General features: G+C 40.8%; 1 protein-coding gene across 5 annotated transcripts in view; it reads left to right on the top strand.

Moving 5' to 3' along the window:
* The window catches only part of khdrbs2 (KH domain containing, RNA binding, signal transduction associated 2), a 98,722-nt gene that overhangs the window by 55,815 nt on the left and 25,855 nt on the right, over window positions 1-17,052 (top strand). For all 5 annotated transcript variants that reach the window (XR_010667066.1, XR_003808565.2, XR_010667067.1 and 2 more), the window contains exons 5-6: window positions 10,112-10,239; window positions 11,816-12,017. Coding sequence is in view for 2 of the 5 variants with exons in the window: in XM_020632753.2 (XP_020488409.1) it covers window positions 10,112-10,239; window positions 11,816-12,017 (330 nt within the window). In the remaining 3 variants the exon portion in view is untranslated. The remainder of the gene's footprint in view (window positions 1-10,111; window positions 10,240-11,815; window positions 12,018-17,052) is intronic.

Below are 17,052 nucleotides of genomic sequence, written 5' to 3'. Positions count from 1 at the left end.
TTTACAGGCATAACCATATCAATATAGAAATATCCATCCTGACCCTGATGGTGGGGTTCGCTTATATATGTCATAAAGAGACATCGGTATTCATTTTGGAACAGTTAGCTCACAGGAGCTTTAAGTAATCAAAATATCTGTACTTCACTACTTCCCACCTCTGATGAGCACCAATGAAGAAGACTGGCCTCATGCTGCAAAAGGTTGCACTTTATATTCACAGTCGTCTGCGTTATTATCTTCAGAATTGATCCAGACTCTGCATATTTTCCTCACAATGCATGGCTGTTTTTCTTTTTGAGTTAATGAGCGAGGTACAATATGTGTAAAGGTGACTGTGGAAAAGCTCAACTTGTGAAATAACACATTTGTAACATACAATAGGAGAAGATGTGGTTCTCATATAGCACACAATATGCAATTATGCAAATGCAAAGAGTGTGGTGGTATCACACTAGATGCTTTTGCTACATCTGGCCCCTTCAATGGCAACGCTGATTCTCCGTTGTGTTCGATATCAAACCATCTATAGTCATTAAGCATCACAATGAAGTGAAATGAACAAGCAGGAGTCCAAATAATGAAGGTTAATAGGAATCAAAGCCCACATCTACAACCAACTGAGCCCTTTTGTCGCGAGCTGGTAGAGGCTGCTCATGCTGAAAAACGTACCAACAAGCAGAACAACACAAAAAAACAAATAACCATAAATGTAGATTAACAGCTGCTGCAGCTGTGCGCCTGCTTTCGGTGCCCCTGGATCAACCGGCCTGATGTGCTGTGGGAGGATGAGAACATTTTTTTCAGCAGGTTGTTATGCAGCACAGCATGACCTATGATGTTTTTTTCAGACTTTATTTGGGTGAGAAAATTGTGTTTGGACACCGGAATGTGCTGTGCACAGTGGGGAGCTTGGTGCTTTCCATGAGCTTTAAAACGTTGTCATTATAATATTTTTTGTGTTTTTCCTTTTTTATTCCCATATCCTATAAGAACACTCACCATGCATGTTGTGTTTTGTTTTCAAATCTCCTTTCCTTCTTAGTTGAAAGAGAGTCAGAAGCGTTTTCCTTCAAAATAAAGTAAGAACTTGTACAAATGTAATGCTGCTCAATCATCACTTATGGGCCTCCATACATGTGAGGTGGTGACTGTGTCTGCAGAGTATTATTGATATTTTGATATCTAGGGACGTTTCTTGGATGGGGACTGGATGTGTCAGCCAATGACAGTGTGCAGGTGAGTTCAACAGTGGATACAATTCAGCAATTGGACACCACTCGAACTGGCGTATATTGCAGATGTAGCGGCAAAGAAGAGGAAATATAATCAAAGTAAAGCAAAATGCAAAGCAGATAAAGCTTGTTCCTAAACGAAGGTGAACCTTGGGTTGACTTTCACCCGCGGACGCAGAGTTGGCCCGCTTTCTGTTTGACAAACACCAGCAGTTAGCTTTTGCTAGCTTGCTAAATTAGCGGCTTTTCCATTCGAAACAAATGTAATATTCTCAGTTAGCTTGCAGTGTTGGTACAAGTTGTAAACGTACACACACGTACAAGTCCTACAGTGAACTGCTGAATCTATCTTTAAAAAGTTTGATCTTGGGCTGAATCAGTCAAGATGTATTTGGACATTTGCATGGACAAAATATACCCCAAATGTTTGGGAAAAACTGTGTCTGAGGGGTGCCATTCCCGCAGTATGAGTGCATGTTTGTGAACGCCCCATGTCCCTGCATATTGCATGTTGATGTTGAGCTGCTGCGTCTACCTGCTGTGAGGGAACATGATGTATCACACACATGAATTCTGCACATCCAGCACTGCAGCCATGACAATTTGTGCAAGCATCCCATTCACCAGATATCGGCGGGTGGTGAGGCACTCTAGATGGATGAGGCGTCAGCTGATCTAACTCGAGATACATTTCAACACACGTCTTGTTAGCTCTTGGAAATTGAAAATCGGTTCATCCACATCACCGTGAGCCATAAATCTGCTCCGTCTTAGAATATACTGTCTGCTCTCTCTGGATCCTCAGCTCCGTCCTACAAAGAACGTCTTGATAAACATCTTTTTCTGACATCTTCATATGTAATAATAGAGATCTGGTCATAAAAATATTAAAGGTGTGGAATAAAAGAGTCCTACAGATACAACTGATATCCTCTGTGTTTGGGCGTACAAGTGTTTAACACCATACATAACTCAACAGGAGGGTGCAAAAATGTATTCAGAGGCTGCAGGCTTGATATGTTATCTTTGACTGTTTATCTCTGCAACGTTTTTGTTTTAGTTGGAGAACTATATTTACTCCGGAAATAACACATCCACAGCTTCTCCTGTCTCAAGGTCTCAGAGGAGATTCGTCTCAAAAAACATCTCTTTTAATTAAAGACTAAAGCCAGTGAGATTCATCATCCAGAAAAGCTGTTTTAATTTCTGGTTGTTTTTTTTTCGTCGAAGAATATATAAGAGGTCTTCATAAATGGTCGTCTTGCCAACAGAATAAAATTGCAGTGATATGAGATAAACAGAATGCAACAGGGTGGTGGGGGTGGTGGTGGGGGGGGGGGGGGGGGGGGGAATACATCACACCAGAAGTACCGCTATGTTTCACATGCTGACCTCTTAAGGCTTATTCAGACCGCCGTTCACAAGGCCCGATATTTACTCCCCTGTGACGTTACGCCTTCAATTCTGAATCCCCCCCCCCCCGGTCTCGGTTTACAGAAGCGTTACAGAGGGTGAGATGGTTTCAGCTGAGCCAGCGGGGGGAGCGCAGCGCTGTGTGTGCGTGCATACATGTCTAAATGTGTGTCTATGTAGAGCTCCCTCTGAGTTGTGCTTTTTTGCAACGCCCAAACACAATGTGAATTTACAGACAGTGACACCAATATTTTGCTGTCGCAGAATCAATATGAATGTACAAAGACATGATGATGGCTGGGCATAGTTTTGCAAAAATAGCAGTCTGAAAAGAGCTTTTAGAGTCCAGAACTAGTCTACATTGTCGGACAAGACTTGCCTTTGTCCCCTGCTAGATATTTAAAAAGGCAGACTGTCACAAATAAATGTCTTCCCTGGAGGAAAGAGGGACTGAATTTATGATAATGTCACAAACATGTCTGACTTGAGCCAGCTGGTGAGCAGAACTAATGCTCTGTTTTGCCGGCCAACCAGAGAAACATCAACACTGCTCCAGTTGCTGATAGACCCCCTTCTGGTTGGACATTTTTTTCTCCATAAACCAAAGAGATGAAGCAGGCAAGAAGACAGGACTGTGTGTGTCCGTCTCCCACAATGCCTCATGTGTAGTTAAGTAACTTATACGCTGCTGGTTGGAGCTGAAAAAATATGATATACCAGCCTTATGCAGCACTCATTTCTTCCTCTCTCGTCTCCTGATCCATCTCTGATCATAACAACTTAAATGTTCTACCGTCTTCCACCGCTGTCATCACAATGATGTCTTAAAATAAATGTCTTACTCCTATAACTGAACGAAATCTGCTTCCAACTGTGCTCACATCTACTCAACGTGAAAAAAAACATCTACATGTCCAGCTTTTTTTTTTATGGAAATAAACCCTACATGCATGTGGTGTGAACACGTTCTCATTGTTATATATCAAGATGAGTTGAAAATTACAAAGTAATGAATAAGCAATTTAGCCATTTTCATCTGATTTATATATAGCCTACATTATAGGGTAGTTTTATCTCGAGGAGAAATAAAGGAGCCATTTTTCTTTGAAGGGACTCAGAAGAGAAAGCCTATCATTACAGGAGCCTTCAGATCTGCTGTGAAGCAAAGATATGCTGTCCAAGTTTATATTTCTTTACATATCACATATTTATTTTGTTATATTTCATAATAAGTAATGAATAAGCTAAAAGGGCCCATTTTTCAATCAGATTTCCAAATGCACAAGAGACCATACAAGCCTAAAGTCAGAGACGCAGACTCACAGAGACGTGTCTGTTTCCCACAATGCTTCATGTGTACATAAGTGACTTACGCTGCTGTTTGCAGCTGAACAAATAATGTACCAGCCTTGTGCACGATCATCCCCCACCCCCCTTCTCTTAAATCCTCTCTCTTCTAATCCGTTTCTTCTGCACACAACTCAAATGTGCTCTGACTTCTGCCAAAGTAAAATTGATTTGAATGTGGCGTCAGCCTGATGACAGCGGAAAACTAAATGTTTTACCCCGATGATTTGCAAAATGTTCTTGCACTGAGTGACTTGCTGGTTGCATGTGTAAATATATAAACTACCAGTATGCACTGCTCTTTGCATCTTCTTACCTCTCAACTCAACATCTCACATGTGCTCTGTCTTCTACCAAAGTCAAATTAATTTAAATTTGTCAGCACCCCATGCTGTCTAAAGAAAATGCCTTACCCCTACTATATAAAAAAATCTACTTCTTACCGAGCTTTTAACTAATAATGATAATAACCTTAACTTATAGAGCAATTTTTAAAATGAAGATCTAGCACTCAGAATTTTCATTCTCCAAACACATCACCCACCCTATCGAGTCCAAGCACCAAAGTCTTTCTGTCAAGTCACATTTCCATGTTATTCATTGTAATAAATAATTTTCTTAATTCACTTGTCTCTCCCGATTGAAATCAGTGTAACAACGTGCTTAACAAGGACAGCAATAATAAAATAAACATAAAACAGGCAGGGCATCAAATCATATGCAAAAGGAAAATAATGAAGGAATTCATATAAAGATGTAAAGTTCATCTAAAAGAGCTCTAAAAAGACATAAAAGTCAAAGAAGTCAAATTCAAGTTAAAATCAGGAAAGGCTTGTCGGTATAATAGCATGTCTTCAGAAGGGATTTGAAAGAGATCACTGACTCAGCTGACCTGATCTTCTACAGGAAGAGAAATATTAATCTGCATTCTCTTCCACCCTTTCTTAAAAAAAACATATTTTTATTAAAGGATGAAGCCAGTGAGATTTACAATGTTACTATTTCATTTTGCAGACACTTTTTTCCAGCAACGTACATCTGAGAGTACCGGTAATTACAACACAAACAAGGATGTAGAGAGGTGAGTGAGTGCCGACAAACATCTTCTAGTTAGATTTGAAACAGTTCTCAAAGGCAGTGCACAGAGGCAACGCACAAGCAGCAACTTCCTCTGTTGAAAAATGAGGAAAATGTGAAAGTGTGAAAAAAACTGCAGTTCCTCAAGAGTCCACTTGAGGCTTGCTCCAAAAGACCTGTAAGTCACATTAACGTTCATTTTAAAGGTTTATTTTGGGGGTTTCATGCCTTAATGTAGAGGTAGGACAGTAGATAAAGTCAGAAATCAGGGAGAGAGAGAGAGTGAGAGAGAGAGAGAGAGAGAGAGAGAGTGGGAAAAGAAGCCACAGGTCCGATTCCGCCCCGCCCGCTATAGCCTCTGTTCATGGGAGGGCTAACACCCATTTTAACAGCAGAAATAATCACAGTTACAGCCAATACAAAAAAAGATTTTAGTATAAAAAGTGTCTGTCTTTATCAGCACACACTGTACAGAGGTTTATTTTCTATTTCATATTTATGAAAGACGAACGTTTTGTGTTATTAAGGGCTGATTTGACTGCGAGCATGTGTGTTATCGCTGTTTGCCAGAAAGAGAAATCGAGGAGTCCGACCTTTCAGAAGTTGTACGGAGCATGTCGTTACGACCGAGCGATCGGGGCCGCCTGAACCATAATTTATTCTCCAAAAGGGCAGTATTGATTTTTATCTGTGTTTTTGCCAGAAATACGTCAAAGGATATAGGAGCGGATCATAAAGAATCTGTAGCCAACTTAATAAAACATTGGGCTATAAGAACAACAAAGGTAAACAATCAGTGAACACAGCCAGCAGCAGACGAGAGTGAAGGACTGCCATGCTTCACGTTCTGACCTCTTAGAGTCGAACTTCAGCTCTGTGAAGGGCATCGAGTGTGTGCAAGGCCATGCATGGGCAGAATTAATCAGAGTGAGCAAACAGTCTGACCCAAGCAGCCTCCAAATTGGGTTTATCTCTGTTTTCTCATGTTAAAGCATCTGTCAACAGTCAACTTTTTTACAAGCTCTGGCATATTTGTTGTGCTTTGGATAAGCTGCCAGCTTTCCACTTCAAAACTCTGCCAGTCTCCTTCAGAAGGAACACAACGCTGTGGGCCTTATTAACTCATTAAAAAAAAATCTACCATAAGAATGTTTTTATTTTGCCTGTTTGGTGACGTGTGGGTGTCTAAATCTGTTCATCATATGGTCCCCGTCTGACACATGTTCTATAAATATAAATGTGACATCTTGTGTATTTAATCTCGCCTCATCTTTTGCTTTTCTTCATTGAATTCAAAGTGAGGTCGATGAGGGAAAGACGTAGAGCTGACGCTTGGTGTTACTTGTGCAAAGTGTGTGAACATGAAACATTTAGGGCATTGATGAGTAGCCATATTTGGACAAAATGAGTGACACATACTGCTGCAGCTCTTTTCTTGTGGACTAGTAACTGGGGTAGCAACTTTTCACTCACAGGAAGGGATGTGCGCAATTTGTTGACTAAATGATAAAACAGTGTTACCCAGTTGGCTGCAGAATCGTTAGTTGGTTTTGAACGTATCTATTATTAATGAACTATTTCAAACAGCATGGAGGAAACCATGACATAAAAAGAACAAAGCAGAAGTGGCAGATGGGATTTTTGCCTTTCTGAATGCTACCTTCAGTTCGGACTCAATCCTAATATTAACAAGAGAGCGGAGAGAAACATACTTGCACAATGAAGCGGATGCATTACATTCATGCAGATTGCACCCGTCTCGTGCATACAGTCTGTGGTTGTGCGTCAATTCCAGGATAGAAATGTGACCACCCACTTCCCGCTCGCCTGCAGGGAATTTTCCAGAACATTTCCTGCTGCATTCAAACATCAGCTCACCGTGATCTCAACACAAAAATGTACTAAGGGGCTGGCAGGAAAACATCTGGGTAAAGTGAGAGTGAAAAGTATCGCTGTTTGTGCTCTCACATGCAGCAAGTTACAAAAAGGCTAGTGGCCATAAAACATACACTTTTATTATTTACAATATTCAATGCTAATGTGTGCATACATACTGTAGTTGAATGATTTTGGATGCATTCACACCTCTGTAGTCTTGAATCACTGACTTCAGATTCTGCTCTGTTTAGGAGAGTATAAAACGGTATGTGTTCATTAGAGAAGCAGGGATCTGTAGCATGAGTATTAAATGTCCCTCATTAATGGTTTAAGAACTTTAAATAGTCTACAATGAAAGTCAAGATTCACTTCCTTCTACACATTGAAGGCTTGATTTCATTAATATGAAAAGCTGGGTGTGCCGGCAGCCTAGTGGTTAGTATGCGCACCCCATTTACAGAGGCTGTGGTCCTTGTAGCGGGCGGCCCGGGTTCAAATCTGACCTGTGGCTGCTATCCTGCATGTCATTCACTTCACTACAATTCACTCTCTCTCTCTCTCTCTCTCTCTCTCTCTCTCTCTCTCTCTCCTTGATTTCCAAATCTATCAATTTCTCTCCAACAAAGGCATGAAAAAGCCCACAGATACATCTTTTAAAAAAATAATATGAAAAGTTGCCCTGGAGAGGTTTATCAAAGTTTCCATTTATACGCAGTGGTACCCTCAAAGCCTCCTCCAGGTTTAAACAAACATATTCAGTACATTACCTTCTTCATAAAACATCAGCAAACTGAGCAAAGCCCCATTTTTCCTAGAAGTTTGACACCTGAATTATTGATGTGCATGATATTGGCTCAGAGTCTTCTTCCTCCTCTTCTCTGTGTCTACCTGTTTGTCAGCTGGACAGATTTGAAGACCCACTGGCTGAAATGTGTATCGCGTGCTAGTATACTCTTGTGAAGAACAAAAAGGAGGACACACACATAAAAACATTGGCTTCAAAACTATTTCTTAAACTTCCATAAAATGTTGCCACAGAGGAACTTTTTTCCCTTTTTTTTGCAGAGGAATTCAAAAACAGCCCTCAAAGGGTCACAGTGTGCACACACTTCAGTCTGCACAGTGAGGTCAAACACAAAAGTAGAACGAAGAAAAACAAATACAAAAAAACAAAAACATTCTTTGAACATGTGGGAGTTAAACCTGCTCCAGCTATCGTGGTAGAAGCTCATGCTGAAAGAAAATAAAACATTGTTGAAGTGAGAAAATGTCCTTAAAATTATGACTCATAACACTGCATTTTTTAACACAATTAATAGATCTCACACTCTCTGTGTCCACACATTATTAATTCAACCTAATAATAGGCCGTGTTGAAAGTTTGATTACATTCAGTGACGAAAACAAAGAAAAAAAAAATCAGTGGGTTTGTTCTGTTATATCGTCTTGATTGAAAGCGGTGTAGGCGATAACATAATGGATGTTAGTTACTGATCATTACGTCATGTGAGAGCTGTTATCCATTAGACATTCAACTGTAGTCACAAATTGTTGCATCAAAGAAGTCACAGCAGTTCCAACTCCAGAAGCCGGGTGTTGTAGTACTCAAAATCGGTCTTGGTATCAAGTCCGGGCTCGAGACCACTTTTTGAAGGTCGAGGTCAATCAAAAGCATTTGACTCGGTCTTGTCTTGGTCTCGGACTTGGTGAACTTCATATTTTAAATCAAGACCGGTCAAGTCCACCACTGAAAGGCTGTTTTTCCACATCATACTGTGATAAGAAGGAAATCATCCCTTTCTAAATAAACAAATAACTTTGACTGTCCATGATTTCATTTTTATCCCCCGTTTAAGGCTGCAACCTCCCTGGTGTTACGGTCTGGAGTGACTCGCCCGCTGCACACAAGTTGATGATTTTTCAGTGATATCTATGGTCTTGGTCTTGTCTTGGTCTCGGAGCACTCTGGTCTCGAGCATGTCTTGGTCTCGTTCAGTGTGGGTTTTGACTGCAACACTCCAGAAGCCTCAGTCCACTGGGGTTTTTAAGCATCTAAGATAAGCAGCAGGCCGTCCCCACCAACAATCCCGAGGAACCCTACAAGACATGAGAGCTCAGGAGCTCCCATGCAAATATGTGGTTAGTAACAAACATTTACAGAGAGCGACATGCAGGATTATGATGTGAATGTGCAGAAAGAGAGAGGGACAAGTAGGAAGTACAAAATAAAAAACAGAACAGATCAGATAAATACAAATAAAATAGGAGGCATATACAAGTAGAATATAAAAGAGTGAAGTGAAATATATTGGACAACTAAAACATTAAGAGACCGCCACCATAGCAAAAGCAATTTACATAAAAAATGAAGATAATAAAATGCTTAGTCTTTAGTTTTCTTCACGTAATAAATCAATTCAATGAATTAATTTAACTTAGATTCGGAGAAAAACAGACAGAGCAGAGAGATGATGAAGCACTGGTCACGTACCGGCATATCACCCCAACCCAACTCGCTCTTAATCAGTGTTCTTGGATATCACACATCAGCCGATTCCAAGATTTTGGGTACATTTTACAAAGTCATTGGCAGGAAAAAATTGAGGTGAAAATTTGGCAGTTTTTTTACGTGAACACAAGCAACCAGGGAAACTTCATGAGAGAATCATTTTATTTGTTAAATTCCCAACGTCTGAACTTACACGTGGGCTAAATCCTACCTAAATCTAGTCCTGATTTTGAATGATAGACATTAAATTAGTCTTCCAGCCATCTGGAAGGCAGTATGTCAAAAATTCTCACTACTCCTACAAACTGCTTAACACAAAAAAAAACCTGCTTCCCTTTCCTTTTGTTTCATCACACAATGCACTGATATGAATGAATCCACAGCTCTTTCAGATATATATTTATTGTCTTCTCCTACATTACTTATCTGTGTTTTGCATTTTCTGTCCAAACACAACGGGAAGACGACATCCTTCATTGCGTATTCAGCGCTCAGCTCCGCCATGTGTTTCCTGTGTGTGTCAAGATAATTTTAATTTGATGACATTTTCTGCTGTTGCGAGCATCTGTTGCCGTCAGAAGACAAATGTCCTTGTTTTTATATATATTTTTTTCTTCTTCTTTACAAGACATGCTGTATTATGTTCCCTCAGGACTACAATGATGAGATCAGACAGGAGCAACTGAGAGAGCTCTCGCTGTTGAACGGCTCCGACGAGCCGAGCAGAGGGAGGAGTGCTCAGGGGAGGAGTGTACGACCGGCGAACACGATAGCTTCCAGGTTTGTTCCACGCTTTTGTTCATTTAAAAAGTGATGTATTTGTTTGTAGGAGCACAATTATCAGAGCTTCATGAAGAAACAAAACTCTGAAAGTTGACTTTTTAGGAAAGACTTCTTCACTTCTAAACGCTACAGGGAGTGACAATACCTACCTCACCAAATGGCAACAACAGTAGACCAATGGGCAGCAAGAGCCAGGACATCACCGGGGTTGTCAAGTGGGAACCTCCCTTTAATGATTTCATTGTGCGGTGTCCTAAATGAAAAATCAAACAAGCAAATGCAAATAGGAAGAACCCACCTTTTTGACATTTTCTGATTAATTGCATTCACCAGCAAACGTTTTAATCCTTCATTTAAACTCACTCTGAGTTTTTTCCCCTCAGGTTGTTATTTAATTATTTCCAACCTTATTCCCTCTACCTTTTTCTAGTTATGTCTCCCTGATAACTCAAATACGTGTTATTTCTATTTGTTGTAGCTCAAGGGGATTATAGGCCGGACCAGCAATAAAAAAAAAAAAATGTGATTGGCCCTGCTATGCGTGCAGCAGCTTGTGTGAAACACTCGCCTCTCCCAGTCTCATATTTTATACTAAATTGTCCGTAATCTACCTCAGCCGTGGTGTTCCCTCAGGAGCGAGCAGGTAGGGGTTTTGCTATGACAGCCTGGCCTAATTCTGGCAGTACATGTAGATGAGCTAAATCCCGCAGCAACACGGGACGCCCCCAATTTAAAGTCACCACCACCACTCTCCTCTCCCAGATTTACTCCTTTTGGCGCAACGATAAGCGATTATTGTAAATCTCCATGAAAAATATGCACCAGTAATTCCCCTTTGAGTGGCTGTATTTTTGGATTACAATGGGCCGCTACCTAGTGGAGGATGTGCTGAGATGAGATGAGAAAGAAAGAAAGGGTGTCCTAGCCCACCTACGTCCTGCTGCTGTTAAAATGTGAAGTTAGCAGACAATAGGCAGCTTTGAGAGGCTAAAGCCACCCTTCAGTCCCTGCTGCGTTCATTCGGCTCTGTCGCTGGACACTCACACATCCATAAAAATAAACAATCCACCTTCCATTCCTCATGCGCTCCCACGTCCCCCTGGCCCTTTTCTGCAGCAACAACAACAACCAAAAAAAAACTGGACACTGATAAATACACCTGTCTGACTTTGGGTTTGTCTGCAGTCGGAGTTGTCTTCAGCAGCTCCAGGCAGATGGAGTTATGATTTTGTACAAACACAGGCCAGGCAGCGCTCCATCGTGTTATTGAAATAACCAAGCCTTCATCCCCACAGGCATGTTTGCATAGCTGAGAAAGACACAAAGTGACACTCGTCAGCCCTGTGATCGTTACAAGATCTACCTCAGTGCCAGGGGAGGTTATGCTTATCTAGTGTTCCACCCGAGCGTAGTGTATGACAACCACCGACTGTGACAGCCTGCGAGTATGCAGCGTTTAAAGGGATTTAACAGATTTCTTACAGTCTTAACTTTTTCTACTTCGGCTTCTCTACCAGCGCCGTGGAGGTAGATTCTTGATGCTTTGCTTGTCTGCTTGTTTTTGCTTTACCAGGGGCCACAGAGGAACAGGAAGGAGTGCAGCAGCGCCTCGGGGGACAGCAGCAGCAGCCGCCGCAGCCGCAGCCACACACAGCAAACTTCCCACAAATGTTTTAACGAGGGAGGTACAAGCTCCGAGAGCCAGGGGGGCAGCGGGGAACACTGGATACAGGCCCCCACTGTTAGCAGTCACACATGATTCATATGACGACTACGTAAGTCCAATCCTTTTAGCACACTCTGAGAGTACACCTGATGATATTTTTCACTTCAATTGTGTCAGTAAAATTCTGCTGAAATCCGTTTGCATGTGAACTGGATGAGTCCTGCTTTACATGGAGAGGTGGGGCATTCAGGGACACGTGCCTTAGAAATTAGGGCAAGCAGGATATAATTATTAAAACATACTTTGAATTACCATAAATTTAAAATCCTACCACTCCATTTAATATTACATTTAAATCACACAGGCAGCCCTTCATTTGAATAATTTTAACATCATGCTATTATCATGTTTCCTATCCTGCATGCCCAATAGGATAGTTGATCCTGAAGTAATCTTTTAACGAGAGGTCTTCTTCATCTTTTCTCTGGCCTTGTTTACATACAGGTTGTAGATCATTATAGCAGTAGTATTACCTGGAGCGACAGCCCCAGCTAGTGGCGGGCGGCTTCTTAAACACAACATTTGACCGGCTATCCTGAATTGCTAAAAATACGTATTAGTTTCACAGACTGTAGTACCTCTTTTTAATCGACCCATCGCCCACATCCCTATGTTTAACACTTTCTTTTTGTTAGTAGGTTAGGGAATCATTTCACATTCACACAGCAGCCATTTTTCTTTATAGACGTGCTCAAAGTTGAAAGCTTTAAGGCAGTTTACATTTTCTACTGGTTTATTCTTGGTTTGCAAAACTATAAGAAAATCTTTGAAATCTTTGTTTATCACCTCTCCAGTGATAAGCAACTAAAACGACAATGAACCGTGTAAATCTGGCCAAATATCAAGGTCACAGCACTTTGTCTGTTTTACGACAGAGCAGTTGCACACAGAGACCTTCGGTGGGTGCCAAAGAGCACCAAACAGAATTCCTCCATAAAGTGGTTTTAAATGTGATTCTGAATTTTCACTTCACCAAGTTTTACAAACCACTGAGTTTAAAGTCATGACAACACCCAAAAAGTGAAGGTAATCTTCTTTATGTTGCAGTGAAGGTTTGGAAAATATATTGCAATGGTTCTTAGAAATAAAAACATGCACATGAAATATCTTCGCTGCATGTAAATAGGAGGAGTTTGTCTCAAGATGTGTCTCGTTTGCTTACTTGTCACATTGTCATTTCTGACAGTTTTGCCCCACAGATGAGGCGTTCTGTCGCGGACAAAACGCCAAGAATCTTTCCTTGTGCAGCCAGATTTGAGTTTCCTCCGTTGGCTCAGGTTCGGTCATCTTAGTCTGTGTTGGGATGTATCAGCTTTGAGCTCTATTTACTGTGACAAATCTTTCCATCACCAGCTGTGACAGTTGCTATTTCTGACTGCTGTGTGCCTGGAATTCTAATCGCATATTTATTTTTCTGATATGGTGATGTTGTTCTCTTTTTTTTTCTTCTTTCACATATTTTGAGGTTTGAAAACTTTAAAGTGTGCAATGTTTGACGTTAATTCTTAATGTGGTGAAACATTCATAGAGCACTTTCGTCCTGACCTTAAGTCGTCTCCATATCTTTGAGACCGACTGTGTTAGATGAGTCTGAAATCCAAGAATTGGTTGGAATTAAAGCATGAGTATCCTGTTAAGCCAACAACCACTTTATTGAGCAAGGAATTAGCATACTGATCACTTAGATCTGCGTCGTCTCCGAGCTTATTGACTTTCTTTCAGGAGCCAACATGCACCATGTACTATAGATTACCCTGAGGAAAGGTGACTTTAACATTGCATGAGAGCAGGGCTAAAATGTATGGACAGCTCATAGACTACTGCATATAATAGATATAGACCTCACCAATATGTGACCTTGGGTCAGTGAACCTCCTTTTTGAAGTCTTAAACATGGCATTTCAGTCATTGCCTTCTTTTGAGATGAAGTGCATCTCAACCCTGGGTTGGCAGACAACCAATAGGAGTAACTTGACTTGTCCTTGGGACCAACATTTGCAAAATTAACATAACAGTGAATTCAAGAAGACTTGAAGCATGTCATTGAGATCATGATACCATGATGGCAATTAAATAACTTGTTAAAAAAAATTAATAAATCAACTGAGAAGTAGACTGGTGTCTTTTGGTGTCATACAATTGTTGATTTATTTTCCAACCGGTGGAAATGTCCCCTTCTGTCAAATTAAAAGTGTTTTTTTTTGTTAGATTTATTTTGGGGCTTTTCGTATTAACCAGATAGTTCATTGGGCAGAGCAGGAAGACCAGGGAGAGAGAGTGGGTTAAAGGAGCCACAGGCGGCACCAATGAACTGGGCCCCCAGCTCGGAGGGCTGTAGTCTCCACATATGTGGCGCTACCTAACCATTAGGCCATCCGCACCCCAGCTACTTGGAATTCTTACATACACACTTTGAAATGGCTTTTGAAAATCAAAAAAAAAAAGACAGCCAACCCCCCCTAGAGAGGGTATAGCTGGTTCCTTGACCAGTGGTTTATAAAATCTTTTTTCACATAACTTTGCAGGGATCCATGAAAAATATGAATTCAAAGCCTTTTTTGTATCAAGTATGGCTGTCCTCAGATCTTGGAAATTCCTCAAGGTCATTTTGAAAGGACTACCCAAGGTGAGCTCCAAGTTTCATCCAAATGGAAAAAGGCAACACTTTTACCAGTCTATTTCCTCAGAGCCTTCCTGCTAAGCAAAGCCCCCACGTGTGCTGGCAATTGAAGATTGGGCTGTCTGCATGGGGAAATGCACAAGCGCAGTCTCATTACCAAACCAAATTGAGTTCTGATGTGGAGCCTGTGTATTTCTGAGGAGTGAAAAGGCGAGGCATTTCTTCTCTTTGTAATTGGAGGTTTGGAAAGAGTGGTGGGAGCGCAGAGACTATGGGATTATGGAAAGATGAGTTTGTCCTGAACATTTTCTCATATCTCACTTTGCTATTTTGCTGCTGGTACATTACACCATTTTCTTTAAGCATGTTTCCAGAATGGAGAAAGACATATTCCGGCTATACAAAGGTCCAGGTTATTTGTCTTTTCAATCATAGAGCGTGCACGATGCTGTACTCTGTGCCGCTATTCCATTACATGTATTCTGCACGGTATAATTTACAGAGACACAATAATAGATCAGCAGCAGCAGATGCATCTTTGTAGCTTCATCCTGTTTTTGTCTTTGGGAAAATAGGCACTATGGCGTGCATGGGTATCGTGTAGACGGCTGATTGATGGACACTGTCAAGCTGTCATTCTGTCTCATAAAAGTGATACGGTGAGAATGTCCATAATTGTATCTAATCGAGGGTGGTATCGATTTAAAACTTCAATAGAAAGCACGAGGCAGCTGGTAGTGATCATGTTTCATTGTTTGCTTTATAATTTATGAACACTTCCTCGTCATCTCACCCTGCTACGTCCTTTACACAAGCATTTATCTTTGCTTGTTTCTTCCAGATCATAGCTCTTTGTGTGATATTTACCATTCAGGTGTATAGAAAGCTACAATCAGTCCCTTTTCTGACACCTGCTTAAACCATTGAATCAGTCCTGACAAAGCAAACAAAAAAAAGAAAAGCGTTGAACAGAAAAGCTTTGCACGTTTGTCCTGTCCGTCCAACAGTTTGTTGACAACGGCTGCTGTATAAAGGCAACGGCTCCGTTACTTTTTACTGTATTTTTTTTTATTTTAAATTGTTTATTTCATGATCAGACATGACGTCAAAGAGGATGTTGGTACAAGACACGATCTGAAAGGCGGTATAACTACTGGGAGTATCATACATTTGGAAAAGAGTGCCGGTGATGTCAACAGCGCCTTTCTGAACATTTGAAATATTTTTTTCCAGTCGGTCGCATTCTGCTGCAAACGCTCTCTCCTCATTGAAAACAATTGGAAAACTGATCCCATTAAAAAATAAATCCTACAGTGAAATGATCAAACTAAGTACAATCTGTGATGCCAAAGTCCTATCAGTCTCCTGTGCCATAGAGTGCTGTTGTTATACAGAATAGAAACTACTGCTGAAGACATCAGTGTGAGAGCTTGGTGTTGCACTCAGGAGCATTTTCCTTCATCACAATGAACTCGAGCATAATTTTCCTCTGCTTCTATAAAAGCTACGAGTCAATCTCTTAACATAGTCGGTCAAAGGAGATAAATGAGTGATTAAGAATAAAGTTGTGTATCACACAAACTTAAAAACACAACTGAAGTCCGTAGATCTGGTCAAGGTATAAAGCCTGTTTTGGTGTTATTATATTTTACAATAAGGTTTTAATACTTCTGGATTATAGTCAATATTAAAGCAAACATCAGATAATATGAGGATTCATTAGCATGTGACTATATGTCCTTGATGTAGTTACTGTTTTTTTCTGCATCACAACATTTCTCAAATTCCCTCATCCTTGTTTGCACATGTTATTAGTATTGCTGCTCATTAGAATTGCATAAGATGTATTAGTTACAACCAGCCCATACACATATAGCTATGTATGCATCCAGTACTTTGTAGTCATTGCGTTTGTTGAATGAATGACAGGCGGCTGTCTTCTCCTTGATTTGAAGGGAAGTTGCCGTAAACGGCACCTGTGTTTCCTCTGTGGAGCAGGTCATCATGAAACAGGGTTTCCTCTGGAGACTGCAGTGATAAATGGACTCTGTCATGCTGTCAGTGTCGTAAAGCTAATGCAGTGACAGTGGCCATTATTGTGCCTCTTAAAGGATAACTGAGAATCAGAAGTGAAGTGTGTTACATTGCCTTGGTGTGGAGGGAGTTGAATCTGTATAAATGTTGGCATCAACTCCATGACATGAGCTACAAATATCTGTACAAGTGGAAGACGGCGTCCTTGTGTTTGTCTTAAAAAGGTCTGGGCTGGTGAACCGATTCTTATCATGTACGTTTTAGAAATCTTCAGAGATTGGTGATAAATATTTAAGATTGATTAAGTTGTGTATGGTACTTAACTATGGTCAGTGTATTAATTACAGTAGATGGTGGTCAGGAAGGGGTCGGGAAGAAGAAGCCCAGGGTTCAATCATGTGAGCTTAGCTACGCTATGTATTGTTTGTGC

This window comes from Labrus bergylta, chromosome 10 (genome assembly GCF_963930695.1).
Source record: "Labrus bergylta chromosome 10, fLabBer1.1, whole genome shotgun sequence".
Lineage (NCBI taxonomy): Eukaryota > Metazoa > Chordata > Actinopteri > Labriformes > Labridae > Labrus > Labrus bergylta.
The sequence above is the reverse complement of the archived record's forward strand: the minus strand, read 5'-3'. Positions and strand labels throughout refer to the sequence as shown.